Source organism: Dromiciops gliroides, chromosome 3 (genome assembly GCF_019393635.1).
Source record: "Dromiciops gliroides isolate mDroGli1 chromosome 3, mDroGli1.pri, whole genome shotgun sequence".
Classification (NCBI taxonomy): Eukaryota; Metazoa; Chordata; class Mammalia; order Microbiotheria; family Microbiotheriidae; genus Dromiciops; species Dromiciops gliroides.
The window spans coordinates 624,733,122-624,760,495 of NC_057863.1; the positions used below are offsets into that span (position 1 = coordinate 624,733,122).

The 27,374-nt window shown below is 48.9% G+C and overlaps 1 protein-coding gene across 1 annotated transcript; it reads right to left on the minus strand.

Moving 5' to 3' along the window:
* Positions 1 to 982: 982 nt before the first annotated feature.
* Positions 983 to 22,356, minus strand: PGD (phosphogluconate dehydrogenase). The gene is made up of 13 exons (XM_043999215.1): positions 22,213 to 22,356; positions 20,603 to 20,678; positions 19,891 to 20,070; positions 16,779 to 16,844; positions 15,915 to 16,033; positions 12,425 to 12,494; positions 9,499 to 9,633; positions 7,462 to 7,651; positions 3,689 to 3,819; positions 2,917 to 3,050; positions 1,941 to 2,040; positions 1,642 to 1,764; positions 983 to 1,510 (listed from the first exon to the last, which is right to left on the minus strand). Exons 1-13 carry the CDS (start codon positions 22,218 to 22,220, stop codon positions 1,391 to 1,393), a joined length of 1,452 nt encoding a protein of 483 aa, XP_043855150.1. The 5' UTR covers positions 22,221 to 22,356; the 3' UTR covers positions 983 to 1,390.
* Positions 22,357 to 27,374: the final 5,018 nt, after the last annotated feature.

The following is a 27,374-nucleotide window of genomic DNA, read 5'->3' on the forward strand; positions in this document are numbered from 1 at the left end:
CTGGGAGATAGAGGAGATGGCCAAAATCAGGGAGAATTTATGGACATTTTAGTGCAGGTCTAGGGAAAGCTTGGTCATTGCCATGTATTTTCTTAAAGGGGGAAAAAACCCAAATTAAAAGAAAATTGAGGGGGCAGCTAGATGGCGCAGTGGTAAAGCACCGGCCCTGGATTCAGGAGTACCTGAGTTCAAATCCAGCCTCAGACACTTACTAGCTGTGTGACCTTGGGCAAGTCACTTAACCCCCATTGCCCCGCCAAAAACAAAAAAAGAAAATTGAGGGGCGGCTAGGTGGCGCAGTGGATAAAGCACCAGCCCTGGATTCAGGAGGACCTGAGTTCAAATCTTCCCTCAGACACTTGACACTTACTAGCTGTGTGACCCTGGGCAATCACTTAACCCCAATTGCCTCACTTAAAAAAAAAAAAAAGAAAATTGGGTCGAATGTCAGAAAACCTGACTACCAATCAGAGATTGTGAGCAATGCCCTGCCCCAAGCTGGAGAACCCTCGGCTCTCTGTGTGAGAATAACAAGGGACTCCCATGATCTTCCCTAGGAAGACTTTGAGAAGACCAAGAAAAACCCAGCAGATCATGATGTTGGTCAAAATTTTGGAGTCAAAGGATCCCAGTTCCAGTTCCAACTCTTGTCATTTTCTACCTGTATGATAATGGGTAAATTACTTCATCTCCCTAGTCCTACCTGCTCCTCTGTAGAGTGAGGAGGCTGGACTGGCTGGCCTCAAGGTCCAGCCCCAGATCTGTCATCCTCTGACCCCAAGACAAAGGGCCCAACAGCAAGGGCTGCCACACATAGCAGCAGCAGGAGTTCAGCCCAGCGCAGGGTGGCGGGAGGACCCCTGACTGGGTGTGTGGTTGGGAGGACTGTCCCCCCAACTCTGTGGGGTGGCCTGGATGACAACTGAGCTGCTCTGACCTGGTGGTCCTGTGATGAGAGTATTTAAGAGGCTGGAGACAAAACTATAAATATAATGGAGTTTTTATTAAAAGGTAAAATAATGGTCATTCCCCTGGGTGAGACAGACAAGGATTCCAGTTTGGTCAGACTGTTCCAGAGCCCTTCCCAGCCCTGGTGTAGGTGCTGCCGCCCTCCTGGGGCCAGTCCGCTGCCTCTGTGGATCCCGCTCCCAGGGCAGGGCCGCTGGTCAGAGCTGCTGTCCCCACGGTGGGTGTGAGTTTCTAGACAGTCCTAAGAAGCTGGGGCAGAGGGCAGGGGAGGGTTCTTCACGTACCAACTCTATTTGTCCTCCCTGGAGGGGACAATTGACTTTGAGAGCCCTAGGCAGGAAGCAGAGGGGGTGCAAGTAGAAGAGGGTGGCAGGAAGGTCTCAGGTCTATGGAATTCTGACAGCAGACAGACACAGTCCGGTTAGGCATTGTAGGATGAGGAGGACACACTGCCACCATGGCCCGTCCAGTTGGTGTGGATGAACTGTCCTGGTTTGGCTAAGAGTTCATAGGTGTGAGCCCCGAAGTAATCCCTTTGGGCCTAGAAAAAAAAACAAACTGCTGGGCACACGTGTACAGTCACGTACCAGACACCAACCCCATGCCTCATGCCGTCCAAGCTCCCAGGATCCGTCTACCTGGCCAGGCTAGACGCACACCCCAAGAACATACCTGGATAAGGTTGGCGGGCAGCATCTCGTGTCTGTACCCATCATAGAAGGAAAGCGCAGTGGTGAAGCAGGGCATGGGGATGCCAGCCTGCACGCCAGTGCTGATCGCCCGCCTCCAAGAGTCCTGGACGTGAAACAGGAAGCAAAGGTTTGCTCAGAACAAAAGAAAAATCTGGCCAATGCTAAGCCATGGCTGCTCCCCTGCCCTGCCTGGGGATTCCAGAGAATTAGAGCCGACCACAGAGCATGCCACCCCCCACCTGGTACAAGTCACAGGCGACCCCTTGTTGGCATACTCACCTGGCATTTCTGCACGGCTGTCTTAAAGAAATCATCCAGGAGAAGGTTCTGGAGCTGGGGGTTCCGGTCAAAGGCGTCTTTGATCTTCCCTAGGAAGACGCTGGGAAAACAAGGGGCAAGTCAGCAGATAAAGCAGGGCCCTGTGCCCACGAGGAGCAAAGTCACTTTTCCCCCATCCAGAGCATGGAAGGAGGAGGGCACATGGCCAGGTCACAAAGGGGCCACTGGCCGCTGCTTGGCTGTGCCCCCTTCTCAGCTTCCAGAGCCCCAGAAAGGCTGGCAGAGATGCCAGCCATCAAGACGCTGTGCTCAGATCCGAAAAGAACAAACAGTCGTCCAAGGACCAAGTTAGCAGTGACGCGAACACCTATGTCTATCTCTCTTTAAGTTTGATGTTTGTTATTCTTTTAGCTCCCCATTGTTACACACACGCGGTGGCACGCCTGCACCCGTGCCTCTCCAAAGAAACCTTGCTTGGGACAAAGGCAGGCAGTGAGGCAAAGCCAAAGGACTGGCCAGCTGTTGCACCATTGATGTATGCACCATTCATACCTGTAGGCCCTCACCTGTCTACGCAAAGTGGGGAGGTATATTTCCACATCTCATCTGTGGCCAAGGCTGGACATTATAATTCATCTGTAGCCATTTAAACATTTTTTTGTGTGTGATTTGGGGAAAATCCTGTTTTCTCAGAAGAGCCCCAGACCTCTGAGGCTGCTGCCAAGGACTAAGGACCCAGCACGATGAACAGATGGGCAGACCTGGCAGAAACGCTGAGCAGGGGCCTGGCAAGTCTGCTTCAAGGGGATGAGTGAGGGCCCCAACCTGCAGACTCAGCCAAAGACACAGGTTTGTGCACACTAGCTCCAGCATCACCAACACCCTAAACAGCAGGAGCTGCCGCCAATCTCAGACGGAGAGATCTGACCCATTGTTAGTGCGGCCACCTGTCACGAAGCAAAGGAACCCTTCTCACCTGCGGATGATGCAGCCTCCCCTCCACATCAGGGCAATGCCACCGTAATTGAGGGTCCAGCCGAACTCCTTGGCTGCCTGACGCAGAAGCATAAAGCCCTGGGTGTAGGAGATGATCTTGGAGGCATACAGGGCCTGGGAAAAAACACAAAGACTCAGGTGGGGCTCTAAAGCAAAGGTGACATCGCAAGTCCGACACAGGTGAGACCAGACAGCCGCTAGGAGATCTCGGGATTTCTGTGATTCCGTCTGGCTTCACACTGAAGGGCACCTTAGAGGTACTCCATTCTGACCCCTCCTTTTACTGATGAGAAACTGAGGGAATAATCCACCTACCAAAGGACCTACAGGTAGCAGAGCCCCAGCCTCAAATCCAGAATCCTTTCCACTGCACCAAGATGCCCCCTCAAGTTCCCCTAGGTTCTAACACTCTAGAATTCCACAGTGGATGGATCTAGCACTGCCCACAGGGGCCAAGAGACCTGGGTTGGAATCCTGCCTCTCACTTGACACAAGACTTTGGGCAAATCACCTCACTCTTAGGGCTCAGTTTCCCCATCTATAAAGGGCCCCCTGGCTCTATCCTAGTCCCAGTCAGGACGATGGCCTTTCCCAGATGGTCAGAAGAGAGAAGACTGTGCACTATAACTCGGGGGCCATTCGACCGAGCAGCACATCCTGGGCACCGGCTGAACCCTGGTCTCCAGTTCGTTCCTACTCCATCCTCTCTGCCTGGACCTGATAAAGACCCACCAGTCCCACCTTGGACCCACCTTTCGAATGTCCTCCAAGAATGACTTCTTGTCACCCCCAAACTTGGTCTTAGGGGGGCCTGCCAACTTCTTGCTGGCTTGGATCCGTTCGTCCTTCAAAGACGATAGACACCGGGCGAAGACAGCTTCTCCTAGAGTGGAGAAGCAAGGGAAAGGTACTGAATGACCCATCCTGGGACACAGAATCAGAGAAGAGGGACAGCCCACAGCGCCAGGACCAGTACTGGGAGCCGCCAAGGGGAGAAAGCTTAGATCACTTGGAGCGTCATAGTCAATCTCCTTTCTCACCCAAGCACAGGGAATTATCTGTGGAGATCAACAGGGAATACAAAGGGAAGTTATGGAGGAGCCATGACCCTCTGCACTTGTTACAGGGAATCCCTTCTGCCAGTATAGGCTGGCACCTTCTCGGCACCATCACTGATACTCTTATATCAGGGGCTCTTCAGCTAGTTTGTGGCAGGGACCCTCCAGCAGGGGAGTGAAGCCTACTGGCCTCTTCTCAGAAGAACGTTTTTAATGCATAACACGCACAGAATTACAGAGGAAACAAATTATACTGAAATAGTTGTCAAGAAATTTAAAAAAAACAAGACACCAAAAAACAGCTAAGTTCACAGACCCCAGGTTAGAGGATCAATCACAAAGCCCACAGCCCGTGGCTTGGGTGTGGCCTCAACCAGACTAAAATATAACTGGGAAATACTTAACAAAATAAACAAAAGTAAAACTGAATGCAGATAATGTCACATTTTGAAGCTAAGTCAATGTGTGGCCCACAGGGATGAATCAGCAGCCCCTGCTTCTGAGTTTGTTGATTCCAAGGTTAAGTGATTGGTTCAGGGTCATACACACTGGTTCAGGTTTTGACAGGACTCGAACACAGGTCTAACTAGCTTGGAGGTGGGCTTGCTGTCTACTACTCAAACTATTATTCAGTTTTAGGATGCTGGGCTGGACTCTAAGTGACCCTTTAATTCCAAGGGCTTTCTCCATCATTTACCCCAGATCTTTTATTCTCTGCCAGCATTTGGGAAAATCAAGTGTTTCCTCATTTATGAAATGGAGAGATCTGAGAGTCTCAAAATTCTCCCCCGGAGCTAAATCCACTCTAACCTCTCCCCCTCCCCCAATGTGTCACACACTGGCCTAGGCACTGGAGAAACACAGAGAAAAGGGAAAACTGGGCCTGTCCTCAAGGAGCTTATCCAATAATTAGTAGAGGGAGAGTGGGCTGACAATTAGAGGAACCAGGGATGGTGAAGGGCATGGAGCTGAGCCCTGAAGGGAGTCAAGGATTTCTAACCCCCCCCCAACACACACACACACACTGCTTTAATCAGGAACTCTTCCCCCCGGGGTTCTTTCTTTTGACATTGTGCAAGGGTCTCTCTATGTTTTTTCCTCTCAGAGGGCCAGACAATATACTTCTTTTTTAGAGAACAAGAGGGAAAAAAGAGAAACTGATCAATCCATAAAGAAATCCAATCTAATCACCCATGCAAGGTTCCACAGACACTCTCCCCGACAGACACTCTCCCCGCCCCCACCCTGCAAAGGAGCAGGCGAGGGCCCCTGCCATTGCCCATGTGGGATGACTTGACATTTGTGGGAGAGATGTGTAAGACACCTGGCGCAATGAGACCAGAGGAGCCAACGCCCTCGAGGTTACATAAGGGCCAGGCTGGGTGGGCCCTTCCTTCCTCATCTGCTCAGGGAGCTGGAGGCTCAGCGGTGCTCTCAGCATCAAACCTGGGACGGGCCAAGGGCTTCCCAGGAACCTTCCTCCCCCTGGCAGATCTCCCGGGGTTGGGCTGAGAAGCAGCCAGCTTCCCTCTGGGCAGGCCTGGTCTCTTGCCTCACAAAGAAACTGCCAGCAGGGTGGGGGCATGATTCAGAGGGGGAGGAGGGAACAGAAAAGTCAGATCCATCCTCCGGCTCAGAAGGCCAGACCTGAACAAGGACCCAATTTTCAGTTCTAAAAGGCAAATGCCACCCCTTGCATTGGCCAGCTAAATGAAGGAGCCCTCGTGTGGTTGGTACAGGAGGCACAGACCCCTCCTCTCCTCACGGAAAGATGCCATCCTCCTTCAGGCACTCATCACCTCCCACCAGGACTCTCGGCCTCCAGCCCGGCCCTGTTGCAACCCCTCCTCCAAACAGCGGCCAAAGCGCAGGTCTATTCACATCACCTTCTCCTTGTGGCCCCCTACTACCTCCAAGATCAAATGCAGACTCCTGGGTGTGGCATTCAAAGCCCTTCCCACCTCTGTGCTCTCCTTACACATGACTCCTCTCCCAAGAGCCTTGTGGGCCATCACCATCTCCCACATGCCTGCCTCTGCACCCAGTCTGCCACGCTGGCAACGTGCTGGCCCTCGCCTCTCTCTGCCTCTTAGTTCCACTGGCTTACTTCCACATTCAGCTCAAATCTGACCATCTACAAGGGGCCTTTCCCAGACCCCCTAGATGCTAGTGCCTTCCCCTTTCAGTAGCCCTCTCAGTTACCCTACTGTATATGTTCTGTACATTCACAGTGATTTACATGCTGTCTTTGCCATTAGAATGTAAGCACCTGGAGGGCTGGAAATGTTTTTGTCTTTTTGTGTATCCCCAGTGGCCGGCACATAGTAGGAGCTTAATAAATGCGTATGGCCTGACTGTGTGACCATGGTTATCACTTCACCTCTCTGGCCCTCAGTCTCTTCATCTATACAACTGGAAAATGACACTTGAAGTGTCTGCCTCCTGAAGGAGTGAGGAATGCATGGGAAGGACTTGGAACTACTTAAACAATGGCATAAGTTATAACGACAAATACCGATCATTAACCTTCACCTAATGGCACGCCTCTACAACTCTTGTTCCAATGCCTTCCTAACTTCCCAGATCATTAGAAAGGTCTGGACTTTTAGTCTCAGGCACACCAATTCCAAGCTAGTCAGGGTCTCAGAGGCTGCCTCTTCCAGTTCCTCATTTTATAGATAAGGAAACTCGGGCCCAGAAAATGGAAGGAAGTGATCAAGGTCACACAGGCTTGAAGCGGCCAGACTTGAACCCAGATCCTCCCTTGTCAGTGTTCCTCCCCTTCGATCACCCTGCCAAATGAGACACACTTATTCCAAGGATAAACCAAGATAGGGGACAGCACCCTGAGCCCACAGCCCCAGCGAACAGTTATGTGTCTGTGGAAATGGAAGGACTTTCCCTTTTTTTAAATTGCCACCCAGTTTTTGACGCCTAAGGCATATGCCAAGAGCTCACGGCTGGCACTCTTTTCCATAGGGGACAAATGCCTGTTTAAAAACTTCTTTACAAAGTAAGTACTTAATAAAACATTTGCCAAAAAAGTTAATGGGAATAGATTGTGTAGGTCTAGATTTAAAGGGAGGAAAGCCTTCGAAGACATCCTCCTTGAGGGCAGCTGGGTGGCGCAGTGGATAAGGCATTGGCCCTGAATTCAGGAGGACCTGAGTTCAAATCCAGTCTCAGACACTTGACACTAGCTGTGTGACCCTGGGCAAGTCACTTAACCCTCACTGCCCTGGCCCCCCCAAAAAAAGAAAGAAAGAAAAAAAGAAGAAGACATCCTCCTGTCCAACTTCTCAGTTTTATGGTTCAGGAAAGCAAGAAAACTCAGACGTTAGACAAAAGCTCAAAAAGAAAAATCTGGCTAACTTTCTAACATTCCTTCAACAGACCTCAGGGTCAGAATGGGGGGGAGGGGACATGGGGGAAAAGAAAGTGGGCAGGGGAAGGGTGCTGGGCATTACCAATGAGGGTCACGGGGACCCCGTACTCCAGCGCCGAGATGGCCGTCCACTTCCCAGTGCCCTTCTGGCCGGCACTATCCCTGATCTTCGGTAGGAGATGCTGGCCATCGGTATCATGGAACTTAAGGATATTGGCTGTGATTTCAATTAGGAAGGAGTCCAGCTCTGTCTTATTCCATTCTTCAAATACCTATGTACAGGATGTGGGAAGAAACAACGTGATAAAAACGAGGATGAAATCGACAGGTATCCTGTGGCTAGTCTCCCTGACCACAAGCCAGACACCCCTTTTTCATTTTTAGACCCTGCTAAACCCACAACTTCCCTTGCATTCTCAGCCACAACAGCCAGGAAAAGGCAGGAGAGAGCTGGCAAGGCTGAGGAAGACAACGCTGGAGAAGGATTTTATGAAAGGATACAAAGTGAAAAAAGAATAAACCTAAGAATGGACTGATCAGACACCAAGGCAGTGGATGGAATACTAGATTTTGGGAGTTGGGCAGACCTGGGTTCAAATCCTGCCTCAGGGGCAGCTAGGTGGTATAGTGGATAAAGCACTGGCCCTGGATTCAGGAGGACCTGAGTTCAAATCCAGCCTCAAACACTTGACACTAGCTGTGTGACCCTGGGCAAGTCACTTAACCCTCATTGCCCCACAAAAATAAAAAACAAATCCTACCCCAGACATTTCTAAGCTGTGTGACCCTGTACAGATCACCTGCTTTCTGAGCCTTAAAAAACAAACAAACAAACACATGTAGTGGGCATGAGATCTATAGAACTCATAGAACTCAAGACCTCATAGAACTAGGGATCAAATGGGATAATGTTTGTGAGACACCTTGCAAACCTTCAAGCACCAAACAAATGTTCTTTCTTTTTTTTTTTAAAGAGGGGCCCAGAAACTTTTAATTAAAAATTAAAACGAAAATTCTTTAGAATTTGAAAATAATAAAAGGTAATATTAGCATGGTTTAATTTTAGTGATTCAAAAAATATTCTGCCTTTCTTTGAAATTTTTCAAGTAACCCATTGTGTGCTTATAGTATTCCCCTACACAAAAACTTATCCAAGGTTTTTTCTTATTTTGTTTTTAGTCCTTATAAACCAAATGTTCTTTATTTAAGAGTAAGACAGGCTTTGTGGCAAATCAGCCAACAAGCAGTTACCAAGTATGCACCGTGTGCCTGGCACTGTGCTAAGCATCTAGAATACAAAGAAAGACACAAACAGGCCCCTGTCCTCAGGGAGCTCACATTCTAAGGGCAGGATCGGGAAGGGGGGGGGGCATGACAGACACCTCTAAATTAGGATATACAATATAAACATGGAGTTAGATGGAAGGTAAGGAGAGCCATGGTAAAAGTAGAGAGAGCGCCAGCCTTGGAGTCAGGAAGAGCCGGGTTCAAATTCTAAAGCTGACACATTCTAGCCTGGTGACCCTGGATTCAGTCCTTTGACCTCTTAGTGTCCCAGGCAAAGTTACAAATGAGTTTCCAATGTGCACGAGCAGAGAGGGTTTCACCCAGGAAAGGCTCAGAAGTGGCATTACAAGTTCAAACCAAACATAAGAGGAAGAGAGACTGAGGATGAATGGACAAAGAGGGCTATGGGACTCCCAACCCCCCGTCAGAGGGACCTCTCATGACAAAGAAAAATAATTGACCAAAAAATCTGGAGTGACCACAACAGCCAACACAGCCAGCACTCACTTAGTATTCCCTTGTCTCTCTCCCATGATGAAGGCACGTAAAACATTTACTGTTTTTTAGTAGAGTGAAAAAGCACTTACTGTGTGCAGAGCACTGTGCTAAATGCTAGTAAAACAAAGAGAAAAGACACTTCTTACTTTCAAGGAGCTCACATTCTAATGGGGGAGAAAATACACGAGAGAGAGAGAGAGAGAGAGAGAGAGAGAGAGAGAGAGAGAGAGAGAGAGAGAGAAGAAATGAGCAGAAATGTATTTTCATTAGCCAGCGTACTCTCATACGGGCCCTGCCTTGTGGTAGCCAGCACAGGGCTAGGCTCCAGACTCACCTTGGCCATCTCATCATGCTCCATGCCCAGGACATCTTTCATCAGGTGGTAGGCCTCACAGATCAGCTGCATATCTCCATATTCTATCCCATTGTGCACCATCTTGACAAAGTGCCCAGCACCCTCGTCTCCCACCTATTAGAGAGAGCAAAGGTCAGAAGGCCGTGAGAGAGGCAGCTGGAGGGGCACCAGAGCAAGCCAGCGCTGGGTACATTGTAAGCAGTGAGCTTCCCTGGAGGCCGTGGCTCCTTAAGGACAGAACTGAAGCAAATAGAGAGAGCAGGAAAAAGCCAGGGTCTTGCTGAGTCCACTTCCCTGTCCTTGGGCCAGTGAGTTTCACACTACGCGAATCCCACAGAGCTTCTATCCAGTGTAGTATTAGTCCTTTCTGACTTAGTGACAGTGACTCAAGGGTCATTCCGGCAGGGCAGGTCTCCAGAATTCAGGCTTGCTGGGACCTCCCTGGGTTTCCCTTTGCATCACACTTTCATAAGATGTATCTCCGGGTGACACAAAAGGCCCCCATTTTCCTGGGGTTGCTTCCCTCCTGGATGAGTCAGAGCTGAAGAAATCTCTTATATTTAACACAAGCCAATATGATCAGAGACAGCACAGTCTGGTGAGAAGGGCTTTGGGAGCCAGAGAGCCAGGGTTCAAATCCTGGCTCTGCCACATTGCTTGTGGAGCTTTGGGTAAAACCCTTAAGATCATACTGAGAATGGGGCAGCTAGGTGGCCCAGTGGATAGAGCACTGGCCCTGGAGTCAGGAGTGCCTGAGTTCAAGTCCGGCCTCAGACACCTGACACTTACTAGCTGTGTGACTCTGGGCAAGTCACATAACCCCCAATGCCCCACCAAAAAAAAAAAAAAAAAAAGAAAAGATCATACTGAGAATGGAAAGGGATCTGAGAGGTCATCTGGTTAAACCCCCTACCTTTAAAAAAAAACAAAACAGGAGCAGCTAGGTGGCACAATGGATAAAGCACCAGCCCTGGAATCAGGAGGACCTGAGTTCAAATCTGGCCTCAGACACTTGACACTTACTAGTGTAACGATTGGAATAACGCCACCTGCTGGATACTAACTGTAGAAGAGTTCTGCCCATGAAGTGAAGGTCTTTGAGGGCAAGACCAGGAGTCTTGTCTTTGGTATCAGGAAGTGATGCGGACTAGTGGGAGGAGGAAGGAAGAGACTGGCGCGGAGTCTCAGGCGCTTTTTCCTCTGGACTCTGGCGGAGAAGGGAGCTAGAAATGTGCTCTCCCTTTAATAGATAGGAATCTAGGCCTTTTTCTCTCTCTTTACCAAATTCTTATTCTCCTTAATAAATGCTTAAAAGTCTAACTCTTGCTAAAGCTTATAATTTATTGGCGACCACTCATTAGATATTTTAGACAGTTTAGCTAGAATTTTAGCCCTTAACACTAGCTGTGTGACCCTGGGCAAGTCACTTAACCCTCATTGCCTTGGCCCCCCCACTCAAAAAAATTTTAAATAAATTAATTTAAAAAATAAAAACATATGGGGAATCTGATGCCCAGAAAGGATAAGGGGCTTGTACGACACCGTAACAGAACCAGGATTTGAACATCTTAGGTGGTGCAGGTCTGGAGCCAGGAGGGCCTGGGTTCAAATCTGGCCTCAGACACCTATTAGCTGTGTGACACTGGGCAAGTCACTTAACCTGCCTGCCTCAGTTTCCTCATCTATAAAACAAGAGTAATAACAGCACCCTGCTCCCAGAGTTGCTGTGAGGACTGAATGAGGTATCTGTAAAATGCTGTGCAAACCGTAAAGCATTATGGAAATGTTAGCCATTGCACCATCATTACTCTTGATCTAGTGATTTCTGGACCGTTCCCCCGTCTGTAAAATGAGGGGGTCAAACTAGATCATCTCTGAGGTCCCTTCCATCTTGTGATGAGAGCTTCTCTGGTCCTGCCAAATCCGGGACAAAGTATTCAGCCACTGGCTTCCAGAAGTGGCCCACTGCCTGGCTTCCACAGCAATCCAGAGCTCAAGAATGTCCCTCCCAGCCTCTCCCCATGTCTGCACCAGGCTGCAGATTTACTGCAAGGCAAGGAGACAAGTGGGGTCAGCAGGAGGGGGGAGGCTCAGGTCGTGGCCTGGCAGGCTGCCCTCCAACCCTCCTCAGGCAGATACCCAGATTCCTGTTTCTTCTCTAACAACAACAGCTCGCTGGCACCAAGCCAGCCCTCCGTCCTAGAACATGGAGTGGGGCCTCGGGGGAAGTGAAGGCACATTTTAACAGGAACACAGGGAAGCACCAAAGTGTGGTGGAAAGAACACTTAACATGGAAGCTGAGGATCTGGGTTCAAATGCTGGCCCTGCCATTTATTAGCCCCTGAGACTTTGGAAAAATCACCTAGGTCCTCTGAGACCTCAGGCTCCTCATCTATATAAAAGGCCTAGGTCCTCTAATTGTGGTGGAGTAGGAAAAGAGAGCCAGAAACAGACTCCCGGTACTCGTTTCAAAGGCTGGCTGTGCTGCTTAAAGGGGGACCCATGGGAAAGTCCTGAAGCCCCCTCCCCTATCTGCAGACCATCTCTGGGGTCCCCTCCAGCTTGACATAGATGGCCCTTACTAGGATCCTAGTCAGGTGAAGGCCCGAAGCCACCCGTTTCTTCTGACCACAGACCAAAGACAGTCCAGGCTACTGGAGGTCTAGGCTTCTCCATCTTCACCCAAGGCCCCGGGGACATGCTAGATGACAGTGGCCTGTTCAACCTGCTTCTCTTTTCCTGAGATCACCCACAGGTGAACTAGGACAACAAGCTACCATGTGAGACCCCACGAGGCCGACCCCTGGGACCTGAAGCCCTTGCCAGGCTCCAGGCAGCTCCACCAGCCCCTCTGACTGTCCCACCCTCTCCAACCCCCGCTCCAGGGCACAAGCCAGTACTTGCCCAATCACAGCAGGGCTCCCCAGTGCCCACTTTGGCAGCAATGCTTTGGAAGATCGTCTTGATGTGGGGCCTGTGGAAAGGAATACAGCTCAGCAGCCAGGAAGAAGGGGAAGGTCTCCCCCAAAACTCTGATCCCAAGAATAAACTCTCTTCCTTCCAGTGGGGAGAGATAATCCCCCATTTTGGGGACAATTTCCAGAACAATTCTACAAACCAAAACATGCTCTCTGGCTATTTGCTAAGCGGGTCCCTCCTTCAGCTCCCGGGGCCATAGAGACATAAGTCAAAAAGAGGGAGGGGCAGAGTAGGGGAGAGAATCACTTTAAAAGCTAAAGGCGGGGGCAGCTAGGTGACCCAGGGGATAAAAGCACCAGCCCTGAATTCAGGAGGACCTGAGTTCAAATCTTGCCTCAGACACTTGACACGCACTAGCTGTGTGACCCTGGGCATGTCACTTAACCCCCATTGCCTCGCCAAAAATAAAAACAATAACAAAGCTAAAGGCAAGAATCCTGGGTGGAAACAGCTGTTCTAAAGAATTGCACTTCCCAATGGAAGAAGGCCCTCCCAAATGTTAGTACTTCCCCTTCTTTACTCCCCAAAATTTGTATTGACTTTATATCATCTCCCCCAACAGAGTGTAAGCTCTTTGAGGGTATGGACGGCTTTGTTTGTCTTTGTAGCCCCAGGGCTTGACAGAGGGCACTGTTTATGAGATAGGGGCACCTGAATAAGATGGACTGTGTGTGCCCTAAGACAGGAAGACTATGAAGGATTCAGAAAAGAATGGGAAGATACATGAACTGATACAAAGCAAAGGAAACAGGGTGAGGAAAACAACAGACAACAATGACTGCAACAATGTAAACAGAAAGAACAGAAGCACCAAGGAAGTATAATGGCCAAGCCTGGTCCTTGTGAATGGGGGTCTCCAGACTGAGAATGTCCTGTATGTTGTTAGAGTGGATTCCTGGGCTGGAGATCAATATATTACGAAATGAAGGTGATGTAAAAACAAAGTAAGAAAACATTTTAAAAACATAATAAGCTGGGGCAGCTAGGTGGCACAGTGGATAGAGCACGGGCCCTGGAGTCAAGAGTACCTGAGTTCAAATCCAGCCTCAGACACTTAACACTTACTAGCTGTGTCACTTAACCCCAACTGCCTCACTAAAAAAAAAAAAAATGAAAACATAATAAGCTGAACTGAGCTGATTAGCAAAAGAACAAGCTCTGGCTTAGATTTGCAAAAGAATTTCAAAGTCCCTTTTGTCAACCAGTCAGCACAGCGTGCTCACCTGGCTTCTGGAAGTGCAAAGAGTAATTCCAAATTCCTTTGGTTTGTAATTCAGTTCAAAGCTCTGCTCTGGGGTGGCCCGACTAAAATCCTTCAAAGCTGAGGTGGCATTTTAATCTGAACAAGAACACGACAACAGGAAGCTAAGGAAAGGGCTAGGGCTGCCCCAACTATGCAAAAACTCAAGGTGTACGTATTTTAAAAATACATTTGTATTGGTATCTTTTGTTTTTACATCACCTGATTTTCCTCCTGCATCCCCCTCTCTCCCAGAAAACCATCTCTTACCAATTTTTTTGAGGGAAGGATAAATACACTGTTATTCGGGAGAAAAATGTAGATGACTATCCCTTTATTCTGCTCTCCCCAGAGGGTCAAAACAGTCTGCATTCTGAGACAAGTGCATTTTGAATTTCTCAATCTGCCAATGGTGGGCCCCTTGGGGATGCCATCTGGCCACTCCTAAGGAAGGCCCTGTTATCATCAATTCAAGCCAATGAACATATAAAGCTCCTACTCTGTGCAAAGCACACAGCTGGGTACTAGAGATGCAAAAACAAAAATGAAAATGGTCGCTGCCCTCCTAGGGCAGGATGGGCCTGGTCTGATGCAAATCATGAAGTCTGACAGGAGATGAACAGTAAACAGGGAAGGTCAACACTGCTTTGTCTCTGAACGTCAATGACTCTCCCCAAATGTTTCCCGTGAGTCTTTGCTACAATTTCCTCCACAGCACTGTTTGAGACAAGGTAATGTGAGGCAGGCCATGAGCAGGGAAGGGCACTCAGTATGGATCACCCTCCCCACTCCCCCTGGCCCAACAGTTGTGAAAAGCAGCCCTGGCCTCTTCTTGATATCGGCATCCTGAAGGGCTTCCCCACCTTTTTTTTTTTTTTGGGGGGGGGGTGGGGTGGCGCCCTGGGTGGGGCAATGAGGGTTAAGTGACTTTCCCAGGGTTACACAGCTAGTCAGTGTCAAGTGTCTAAGGCAGGATTTGAACTCAGGTCCCCTTGAATCCAGGGCCAGTGCTTTATCCACTGCTTTATCCACTTTAGACACTGAACCCTTGGACAGTTAGAGAAGAGGCTGCTCATCCCCAATAATATGCACATTCCATCCTCTATGGGGAATCAAACTCTGAGAGAACAAGGTTACCTGTCTATATCTCCCTCACAATGGATCCTTCCTTTGCTATTTTCTCCTCCTCTGCTCCGTCTCTGTCTTCCTGTATCTGGCTGTCTCTTTTTTCTGGAGTCTCAGTGATGATGTTTTCCCTCAGACTAATTTTTATATATAATAAAATCATTTGCAATTTTCAGTTGTGACCTCCCCTTCCCTTTCTCTTCCACCTTCTTCCATCGCTCTATGACGCTCAAATTTCCTTTCTTAGATTTATCCCCAACCATTCCCTTCCCCCATTTCCACTAGCTTTTTTCCAAGGGATTTCCCCCTTTCCCCCTTTGTCCAAAACCATTCATTCATTCAACAAAAATTAAGAAAAATCTGTGATATGCCAAGTACTGTGCTTGCTCCAAGGGTGTGTGTGTATGTGTGTATGCTTGCGAGAGACTGAAAGAGAGAAAGCGAGAAGGAGATGAATGAACCCTGGTCTCTCTCTTTAGGGCACCTTACAGTCCGGGAGGGGAGATAAGGCAGGACAGGCACGCTGGAGTGGTGGAAGGCAGTGGCTGCATCCCCCACAGTGCTCACGTGGGCAGGGATAGCGGGGAGGCTCTTTGGAAATGAGCATCTCTAACGCTGGCTTTGCAGAGTCAGCCGGTGCTTGGGCAGAGGGAAGGGGCCTCCCGGGTGGAGCAGCACCAAGGCTTGGGGGGGGGATGGGGGATATTCTGGTGTAGTGTGATTCCTGTCCTCCGAGGATCCCTACTCCTTTCAAGGCCAATCTGTCATGTCTCCTTCTTCCTAAATCTCTCCCAGTGTGGCTGAAAAGGCAGGGGTCACTCTCCAGGCTGTATCTTCTGAGTCTATTTTCCATTTTAGCGTCATGGAGGGAGGGAATGTGAATCAGGCAGATACAGCAGTGAACCGGCTAGCTGCAGAGGGGTAGCCCCTCCATCCTCACCCCTCCCCAACAGCTCCATGCTGCCTCATTCACACCAGGAGTTTGGGCTTCCCCACAGCTGGTGGGCATTGACTAAGCGCCTACTATGTGCTGGGGATCACTAGACTCACCAGGCTTCTTTGTTCCCTCCAGGCATGAGAGATGGCCCATAGCGGGCCCCCTCTTCACCACCGCTCACACCACTTCCCACAAACAAGATGCCTTTGGCCTTGAGGTCCTGGCATCGCCTCTGAAGGGAAGAGAAAAGGAGTTCCATCACACGTCAAATAGATACATACACAAGGCCGGGGACAAGGGGCAGGGAAGACGAGGGGATAAGGACCTTCCCAACCCCCCCCCATCTCTGTCATAAAGGGGTCTGAGAGGCACGAAATGATCTTGAAATGCATAGGCACAAAGAAAGGCGGGCTTTGGAATGGGCCCATGGGGGAGGGAGGTTCCACAAACCAGGCTACCTCACACTAATGTCACATGTACAGGGGGGCTTCCCCCACTGGACTCCACACTGATGAAGCAGGATCACCAGAGTGCAAATCGAGCCCCGTCTCTCAGGAGAGAAGGGAGGAATCCTGGGCTAGGGAGGCTGCTACACAACCAGGTGGAGCCACTGTATCCTTTTGCTGAACTACTTTTCTGTCACAAGAACAGGTTCAAAAGGAGAGGGGCATATGGGGGGGGGGGGGGGGAGAACACGGTGCACACATAAAATGTATCAATAAACTGAATTGTTACTGCAAAGACATTTGTGTGCAAAAGTAAAAACAGGAACCTCCATAACCAGTTCTGAAATCCAAACAGCCCAGCGAGGGACCATCAGTGCTGTCGCATCCGGACCCCGGGGCCAATGGCACAAGTCACCTCGGTCAGAGCGGGGAAGCTCCGCCCCAGATGCCACCCCCAATGAGAACGCTGGACCGTTCTCAGTCCCGCTCTCAGACCTTGGGCTTTGGGGAGGAGGGGAGGAAAGCACTTACTGTGGTATCTCTATACTCTGAATTCCCCCCATCGATGATGATGTCACCAGCCTCCAGTAAAGGCACCTGCAACAAGAAGTGAGGAACCCTTAAAAATCAGAACGGTGTGGAGAAGCTAGGTGGCGCAGTGGATAAAGCACAGGCCCTGGATTCAGGAGGTCCCGAGTTCAAATCCAGCCTCAGACACTTACTAGCTGTGTGACCTTGGGCAAGTCACTTAACCCTCACTGCCCCCCCAAAAGCCCCCCAAAAACAAAACAAAAATCAGAACGGTGCCCCAGGACAAACCGGTGTAGTCCCAGTAAGGTCCTGAATCACTCAGCTGGGGAAGGCTCGATCAGGACTCTGTCCCAGGAATCCCTCTTCTCCCCTTTGGGGGTAATACCTCCCCCACCCCCAAGACCATGCTTGGAACCTTAAATAAGTCCCTCTGTGGCCTGTGATATTCAAGGCTGCTTATTAGAAAGTCAAAGCAAGAGAACCCAACCAGAACAATGTGCATTTGAGGGGCAAGACACTGAGAAACCAAAGTTGGTTTCTACAACTTAAAAAGCAAACCCACCAATGCCCTGAAATCTATCCAAAGAGCCCAGGCTAAGAATTCCTGGTCCAGAATCTTTGATTTCCCAGGCCAGGATTCTTTCCCCACCAATGTTCTGCCTCATTAATTATTGAAAACAGAAGCATCAAACACCCTCTAGAGCATGGCCTGAACTAGATTCAAATGCAACTGGGAAATAGAACAGAATAAATCAAAAGACAAAACACAGACAATGGCACGTTTTAAAACTAAGTTGTTATGAGGCCTGCAGGGATCCTCATGTACAGCTAAGGGGTCTGAATGTAACATCTGGATTAACATTATGCTCCTCCCATTGTCCATCGGCACCCTTTCTTGCTCCCATTTTTTAAGTACCTACCATGTGCAAAACACTATGCTAGACACTAAGGGAGACATCAAATGGATCTTGCAGATTAGTGGGAAGAAAAGGCCTACAGATAACTAGGCAACACAGAATCACAAAACAAATACGTTATCATAGAGAGTCACAAAACAAGGATGCCGGGCAGAATTCTGGTCATTCATTACCACAGAGGGCAAGAGAGGGTCAAGGAAGGCCTGGAGGAAGCAGCGGGATCTGAGCAGATGCCCCCTCTGCCTCCCTGGTTCTTTCCCACTCAGGCAGCGGGGAAGGAGATGCCAGAGGCACCAAAGCTGTGAGCCACTGCTGGCCTTTCTGGTGGGGGGCACTCACAGGGAGTGAGGGCATTCCCTGAGCCCCCAGCTAACAGGCACCATCCCCTCTGGGCCCCGAGGGTCAGGAAGGGGAGACATTGAGGTCAATCTCCGGGAAGCCAAAGCACCTAAAAGCTCTCAGCTGGTAGGAGAAGGAAATGCTGCAATAATAGACCACCAACTCCCAGTTTCTGAAGAGGCTCAGGCTGGAAGGCCCCCTTCCAGCCCCAACCACCCGCAGGACCCTCGTGTCTTTGTCCAAAAATATTGTTCGGTTTTCTCACCCCTTTCCAGCCAAGCCAACCAAACCCTCATGGTCCCCCACTCCTATCTTTGGCAGCCTGGGGCACAGAGGTTCCCTGCAAAGGAGCCAAACAACCCAAAACGTCCTTTCCCTTGTCCCCTTCCTGAGGACAATTATCAATGGAACAGACTGGCTGGTATAACTCAGGCCCAGGCAGGTGTCCAAAAGGGGCCCAGCCCCATAGCCCTCAGTCCATCTGAGAAGAGCCTATACATGTGGGCCTCCCTCACAGGGGCTGCAGAACCTTCCCGACCTCACGGAGCAATCCCAAATACAAGGGACACCCAAACACAAGAAAGTCCTGATCGGGCACACGCCGTCTTCACGTGTTGTGGGACGAGATGCTCAAGCCAAGCCCGGAGCTTCCGTGAACCTTCACCCTGAAGGGCTCAGCTCCAGGCAGGCACCTCTCAGCATGTCAGCAGCCTCGTGTCTCCTCCCCCTCCGTCCCTTTGCCCTCCCCGAGCCTGCCCACAGCACCCAGCACAGGGTCTGCATCTCAGCCAGGCTGAGGGGTCAGAGGGGCTGGTGCCTGAGCTGCAGCTCCGAGCCTGAGCAGTCCCTAAGCCAAGGGCAGGAGGGGCACAAACCCCAGCCAGACCCCTGTGAGAGCTAGAGGCCAGCACTGGCCTTGATAACAGCTTGAGGAAGAAAAGCAAACCTCCCATGTGCCCCAAATCAAAACCACTACCTTTCTCCCTCAACCCTCACTATTTCTTTCTGGATCAGGGGTTCTTCAGCTGGGTCTAAGGGAACCACCCACTCAAGGTTACATGAGCAGTGAGCAGCAAAGACAGTATTTCCACACCCCTGACTCCAAATCCAGGACACTTTCTTTGAGAATGAAAGCTCTCGGGGCGGCTGGGTGGTGCAGTGGATAGAGCACCGGCCCTGGATTCAGGAGGGCCTGAGTTCAAATCCAGACTCAGACACTTGACACTTACTAGCTGTGTGACCCTGAGCAAGTCACTTCACCCCAATTAGTTCTATCATTTGATCCTCCCAATAGCCCTGGGAGGTAGGTGCTCTTATTATTCCCACTTTACAGGGGAGGAAACTGAGGCTGAGAGACAGTGACTGCCCAGGGGCACATAGCTGCTGAGTGTCTGACAAACTCAAGGGTTGGTAGTGCTTCCTCTGGAAGGCTCTTGTTACTAATAATAACACCAGGTAATTATTTGGGAATTACTGTCTTAAGGGAACCCTGAGAACCAGTTTTTAAGTTTTGGTGCTAAGTCTAAAAAGTCGAGTGGGGAGGACAGTGGTTCCAAAGAGGGATAATAAGCACATCTGTTAACTCCTTTGAGTCTGTCACAGATAAAGCTGGCACAAAAGAGGCCTCATGTTACTGTCATTACAGTTAATGAGGTGTTTCTCAGTCATCTAAATTGTATTTCTAGGGAATACCTCCCGTGGTGTGGGTGTGACTTAGTTAATGTCAATCAACATTGGGACGGCTCAGGCAAGGAGGGCCTTGGAGCAAAGACTGGGGGCCCAGGCAGAAGAGACAGAACACCAAGGATGGGATGGGATGGGGCGGGCAGGGGAGGGCAGGGGAGAGCAGGCCTCACCAGTTTGACAATGAAATCATCCACTGCCTGGCCAGCCTTGACAAGCAGGATGATGCGACGGGGTTTCTTCAGTTTGGACACCATTTCCTCCAGAGAGTGAGCTCCAACCACCTTGGTCCCCTTTGCTTCATTGGCCAAGAACTCATCAACTTTGGAGACTGTTCTGTTAAAAGCACACACCTGCAAGGGAGGACATTTGCCTTGGGGTCTGCTGTGAATCAGGGCTCAGATTTGGCTACAAACCAGTTCCAAACATTTACTGAGATACTCTGTTTCACAGAGTTACAGTTCCAAGGCCACCGAGTGCAGGATTCAGTTACTTCTAGCACCTTGGCTTACATAAGCCAATTTCCTATTTGGCTACCTGGGAATTCTTTTTCTCAGAGTCCCACAGGCACCGTGAGGCCCCTCTAGAGTTAGAGCAGCGCCCTGCCCAGTCTGTCACTCCAAAATTCTCCTAGGTCTCAGATACTAGTGTGCTCATGGTGCAAACTTTGCAAGACTCATTCAGCAAAACTACAGCTCTTCATTATCTCCAAAGAGCTGGTCTTCCTACGAAAGGGTGTTGGTAGTTTTCCTTCTTTTAAGAAAATGTTTCAAGGGACAAACCAGGATATAAAGATATCTGAGTATCAGATAATCCCCTGGTCCTCCGGCTCCTGGATACACCCAACAGCCACCAGAATTAAAACACATTATTTACTCTACTCACCACAAAGCCATGGTCATTCATGTTTAAAACCAGGTTCTGGCCCATGACAGCCAATCCAATCAGTGCAATATCAGCTCTGGACAAGGGGGGGAAAGACCAGAGAGAAGTGTGTCAAAATACTCTCAGCCACTAGAGATAACGCACTGTCACTTGAGGAAGCCTCATTTTCTGGCCCCTGTTAGGAGGGGCACTGAGTCAGAGGGCTAATCAATGTGAGTATTCTCTCCTCATCGGTAGAAGGAAACCCAACCTACTCTGCCCATCCTGTGGGCCTCTTGTCAATATCCAACTCTAAGTTTTCCTAGTTTATGGTCAATTTCCTCCCTTTCCCATTCATAACTGGGCATAATGAAGTGGTTTTTTAGGGAATCTTCCTTGCTTAACTAACCATTCACTACCATCAGTCTACAGTCTCAATCTAACCAATTAATCTTTAAAAAAAAAAACACAAAAAACCCCAAAAAGAACAAAACCAAGGTTGCCCCAAACTAATAAGTACTTAAGTTATTTGTGGTAGAAAATCTCAGCAGGTGTTCTGGTTTGGTTTTGGTTTTTTAAATTTTATCTCCCCTGCTTTGTCTTAAAGAATCAGGGCAGGGAGCAGAGATGTCTTATCTAATCTAGCCCAGGGCCCTGAACCCAGTAGGCTCAGTCTGTGTTTGATTAGGAGCAGTCAGAGTACAAGTCTCAGGTCCAAAACTTTTACTAGCTGAGTGAACAGGGCAAGCTAAGTAACCAGAGCCTCAGTTTCCTTTACTGTAAAGAGGTGCCAACAAGTTGTAGTGCTTTTAACAAGGCTTGGAAGGCGATTTTCTGGAAACAACCCGGTGAGGGATAAGTGTTCTTATCACCCCCATTTTAAAGATGAGGAACTGAGGGTCAGGCATGCCAAGTGACTGACTGACCCAAGGTCACCACCCATTGGGGAGTGTCAGGTCCAAACTTCAGATCCTGATCTCCTGACTTCCAGTCCCTGGGGGCTATTCTAACCCTATGGGCTAGAGCTGTCCACCCCCAAGGCCTTTGCAGAACTTAAAGGGCTGCCCGGAGAAGTAAAGTTATTGCTTATTATTAGTCCTCTGCTAAATGGGGGTGGCGGTGTCACTTATCATGGAAGGTGGGGGACCTCCACTTCCTCATCGTTAGATTGGGACTAAAAGCGTGATCTCTAAGGTCCCTTCCCCGCTAAGATGTTCGAACAGTTCCCTCCTCCTTCCTAGGCTCTCCCAGTTTGGGGGAGAGGGTGGGGGAGTTGGGGAGGGGTCCTCCTCCAGCCGGGGGAGGGAAAGGAGAAAAGGAGGCGGAAAAAGAGAGAGGAAAAGAAGAGGGAGGGGAAAGAAGAAAAAGGGGAGTGGGAAGGGAAGATGGAGGTGGAGAAGGAAAGAGGAAGGAGAGGGAGGCAGAAAGGGGGGAGGGGGAGGGAGAAGGCGGGGCTCCCTGTCCCCCAGCCCCCACGAGGAAGGGGGGGGCACGTGGGGAGCGGCCCCCCAGCCCGGCAGAGAGGAGGGAAGGGGCTCAGAGCTGGGGAGGGTCAGGGGCTGGGCCGGGGTCTCCCCCAGTACGGACGGATAAGGGAAGGTCCCCGGGGTTGGCTGGGCTCGGGCACTCACTGGGCCATGGCGGCGGACAGGACGGGCCGGGCTGGGCAGGGCAGGCGGGGCAAGGCAGGGCAGAAGCAGCAACAGAACGAACTCCCGCTCGAGGTTCAGCCTCGAAATCAGCCAGCATAGGCTCGGCTCTCTCACTTTGGCGTCTGCGCCCCCGCCCCTTCCCACGATGACCAATCAGAGAGCAGGGGTTGGGGAGGCGCTTACTCGCCATTGGTTCGCCCTAGCGCCTGCTAGAGCGCCTGAGAGCGAGCGGCCCCGCCCCTGTGCCTGAGCCAGATCAGTGGAAAGCCGATGATATCGATCGTTTAAAGGGACCCTCGGGTGTGTGAGCTCAGTCCCTTCCCTTTGGCCCCCTAGCAGGGCACGTACCTCCCTCTTACACTAGAGAATCTGGGCTGTGGGTGGATTGTGCTAGAAGCCAGTTTTCCGGTCCAGGGATGATCCCTTGAAAACCCTGGGGTGTACACTGAGAATAAAGAAACTTTCAATGTCCTGAACGGGGAGCAGGGAAAAATGCGTTCGAGTTGAGGTTGCCCCACTTAGTCCCAGGGTGAACTTCGGTGAGTCACCCAAGCTCCCGGGGTCATGCCTCCTACTCTGCCAAGTGCTCCTCCTCACGGGGATGTTGTGGGCATGAGCTAGATAAAGTCTGCAGAGCAGAAGGGCCCAAACCACTCTATAAACACCGGGTGTTATGATGAGCCAGGGTCAGGGAACTGATAGCATCTCCCTGGAGGAGGGATTCCTCACACCTGGGCTGCCCGGCACTTTGTTGGCTTGCTGCCTTCTTTTACTTCCAAGCTCTTCAGCACTTGGTCCCTTTCCACCCCCGTTGCGCCTTGATTTACTCAGCAGAAACTTCCTGAGCAGTAAATTTAAATGTGGTTTTAAAAAACTTTGAAAAAAGATGCAACAAGTAGAACTAAGGGAATCCTATAGGTTAACAGGCACTTATTAAGCACCAACTGTATGCAAGGCACTGAGGACACAAAGAAAAGCAAAAGACGGTCCCTACTCAAGGAGCTCACAGTCTAATGGGAGAGAACACATGTACAAACAAGATACAGAAGGGATAATTGGAGGTTCTCAATACAGGGAAGGCATTAGAATTAAGGGGGATTAGGAAAACTCTTATAGAAGGTAGGATTTTAGGTGGGATTTAAAGGAAGTCAGGAGGCAGAAATGAAGAGGGAGATTATTACAGGCATGGGGTAGAGACAGAGAAAATGCCTGGAGTCAGGAAGATGGGGTTTCCTTTGGGGAACAGCTGACACCAGCCTCTCACAGTCACAGAGTCCTGCTGCAGAGGAGTGAGGTGCAAGAAGATTGTTAAGGTAGAAAGGGGACAGATTGTGAAGGGCTATTAATTTATCTTTTGTGTAACCCTCCCCCCCCCCCACTTTTCTTGGGTGGGGATTTGCTACAGTAGAGGTATATGTGCATTTGGCATTGTTTTTTTCAGTGACTTTCCTATACGTCCTCACTTACTATATGGGGCAGTGGATAGAGCTCTGGGCCTGGAGACAGGAGGTCAAATCTATCCTCAGACACTTACTAGCTGTGTGATCCTAGGTAAGTCACAACGTCTGTTTGCCTTTATCCACTGGAGAAGAAAATGGCAAACCACTCCAGTATCTTTGCCAAGAAAACCACATATACTGTATGGTCCATGGGGTCACAAAGAGTGGGACATGAATGAACCACAGCAACGTATACTATATTTTTCCATTGTTTATAAATCACACACAGTACCATCCAAGGGCACTGTTGATTGACTTAGGTGTGGTGGAAGGGCCAAGATTAGAACTGGCCCTCTCTAAAGGAAGCAGTCTACTGTACTGGAGGGAGCCTGAGAGGTCTGGGAACCAAGAAATATCCTGGTTCTACCTTGGTGAGTCACACAGTCTTTCTAGGCTTCAGTGTCCTCCTCTTAGTTAAATAAGGGATTTGCCTGTAGTTCCTCTATAAAGTTCCTTTGAGCTGCAAAGGCCTATAATTCTGAGTAGCTTTTGCAAGGTTATTTTGATTACAGCTAAATAGTTTGTAAAGTCAGTCCAGTTCATCTCTCTAAGTAGAAAGGACTTAGCAAGAAAGGAGATACTAAAGAAATGACAGAAACTGTATCTAGCATTACACACAGATTGTGAAATTAAATGGAGGGGGCCAAAGCATCTTCAGCCATTCGATGAGCAGTCTTCCTTAAAAGACATTAGGGAGCCACTAGGTGGCACAGTGGATAAAGCACTGGCCCTGGATTCAGGAGGACCTGAGTTCAAATCCAACCTCAGACACTTCACACTTATTAGCCATGTGACCCTGGGCAGGTCACTTAACCCTCATTGCCCCACAAAAAATAATACAACAACAACAACAACAAAAAGACATTAGGGGGCAGCTAGGTCGTGCAGTAGATAAAGCACTGGCCCTGGATTCAGGAGTACCTGAGTTCAAATCCAGCCTCTGACACTTGATACTTACTAGCTGTGTGACCCTGGGCGGGTCACTTAACCCCCACTGCCCACCAAAAAAATATATAAAATAAAGTTGAAAAAAAAAAAAGACATTAGACCCATGATCCTGTAGGGCAGGGCTTCTTAAACTTTTTCCACTCATGACCCCTTTTCACCCAAGAAATTTTTACCTGACCCCTGGGTGTATAGGTGTATAAAATAGGTCTACATAACCTTTTACTGTTAACAAACTTTTTGCCACCCCCCGCCCCCCAAATTCAGTTACATGACCCCATATGGAATTGAGACCCATAGTTTAAGAGGCTAGGCTCTAGGGGTTTTCTCTGGTAACAGTGCTGCAGCACCAACACTGGAATTGTGGATGGATGGAGGCAAATATTATTTCTATCCACCTACCCACTCTCCCACCCCCCATCATAGTCACTAGTTCTACCTCCCACTCTCTTGGCCAAAAACTGCTCAAGAGGAAGAAAGAAATCCAGGTCATGGCAACATGCTGAAGATATCTTTTCAACATACCAATGTCTAAATAGGATAATTGGCAAATACTTCTTTAGAAGATGTTAAGAAATGAGGTAACATATGTAAAGTGCTTTGCAATTCTTAAAGCACTGTAGAGGTCCCACTATTATTTTTCCTTGTTTGCAACACAGATACAGGATACAAAAGTGCCACTTGGGAATTTCTGGGGCAGGGTATTTTTTAAATTCAATTTTATTTTTTTTTAAATTTTTTTTTTGCAGGGCAATGGGGGTTAAGTGACTTGCCCAGGGTCACACAGCTAGTAAGTGTCAAGTGTCTGAGGCCAGATTTGAACTCAGGTACTCCTGAATCCAGGGCTGGTGCTTTATCTACCGCGCCACCTAGCCGCCCCCAATTCAATTTTATTTTGAGCTCTGAATTCTCTTCTTCCAACTTCCTCTCTACCACCTATTGAGAAAACAAGAAAAACAAAACATGTTATAAACATGTCAAGCAAAACACATTCCTGCATTAGGCATGTCCAAATACACACACATTTGTATACTGCCCCGCCTTTCTGTTTCTCTCCCCCTTTCTCTGTCTCTATGTAAATTCATATCCATGTATGTAAATGTATATATAATGTATGTATATTTGTGTATATATATATATATATACAGGGTGCTGTATATATATATATATATACACACATACATATACATGCCTCAGTCTGTATTGAGTCCATCACTTCTCTCTCAGGAGATCAATAGCATGTTTCATTGTGCATCCTTTGAGACTGTGGTTGGCCATTTATGTTGATCAGAATGCCTGATTCTTTCAAAGATGACTTTGTAATATTGTCATTATTCATTACTAGACTGTAACTCTTTGAGGACAAAGATTGCCTTTTTTCTTATTTGTATCTCTAGTGCTTAACACAGTGTCTAGCACATAGTAGGAGCTTAATACATTTGGATTCTATTGCATTACTTTCCAGAATGGTAGGATTAGTTCACAGTTCTACCAAGAGTGCATTTTTTGGGGTGTGGGGTGGGACAGTGAAGCCTAAGTGACTTGCCCAGGGTCACACAGCTAGTAAGTGTCAAGTGTCTGAGGCAAGATTTGAACTCAGGTCCTTCTAAATCCAGGGCGAGTGCTTTATCCACTGCACCACCTAGCTGCTCCAAAAGTACATTAATATATCTTTTCCTGACAGCTCCTTCAGCACTGTCATCTTCCTTTTGTCCCCCATTGCTACTCTGATAGGTATAAGTTGGTATCTAAGATTGCTTTAATTTGCATTTCTCTAATTATTAGTGATTTGGAGCATTTTAAAACATTGCTATTGATATAAGGTTTCTCTAAAAAATATCCCAAACTCCTCTTCCTCCTTGTAACCCCCAGGTCCGATCCTTAATCTATTAAACCCCAGTGAAAAGTTATACTGGAGAACTGCCCCTTACATCTGCCTCTGAGTTTCTTTGGCTTCCTATAGGACTCAGCTCAAATCCCCCTTTTGCAGGAGGCCCTTCCTTGTCTGCTCAGCTGTTGTGCCTTTCCTTCTGACATTACCTTCCACCTACTCTGGGCTGTTGTTGTTGTTGTGGTTGGTCCTTCATTCTTTTTCTTTTCTTTTTTTTGTGGGGCAATGAGGGTTAAGTGACTTGCCCAGGGTCACATAGCTAGTTAGTGTCAAGTGTCTGAGGTCAGATTTGAACTCAGGTCCTCCTGAATCCAGGGCCAGTGCTTTATCTACTGTGCCACCTAGCTGCCCGGTCCTTCATTCTTAAAGAGGACCATGATATTGGGGTGATGTCATGACTTGCACTTAATTGGATTTAAGTGAAGGAGAGCTGTGCAAGGTCACCAACCTCACTCTCCTCCAGAGTCATCTGGGTCCAGTGGCAAATTATACATCAGGATGACTGGAGATGGCCCTGGACATTTGAGGTAATTGGGGTTAAGTGACTTGTCCAGGGTCACAGTGCTAGTAAGTGTTGTTAAGGCTAAAATTCTAGCTAAACTGTCTAAAATATCTAATGAGTGGTCGCCAATAAATTATAAGCTTTAGCAAGAGTTAGACTTTTAAGCATTTATTAAGGAGAATAAGAATTTGGTAAAGAGAGAGAAAAAGGCCTAGATTCCTATCTATTAAAGGGAGAGCACATTTCTAGCTCCCTTCTCCGCCAGAGTCCAGAGGAAAGAGAGTGAGACTGAGCGCCAGTCTCT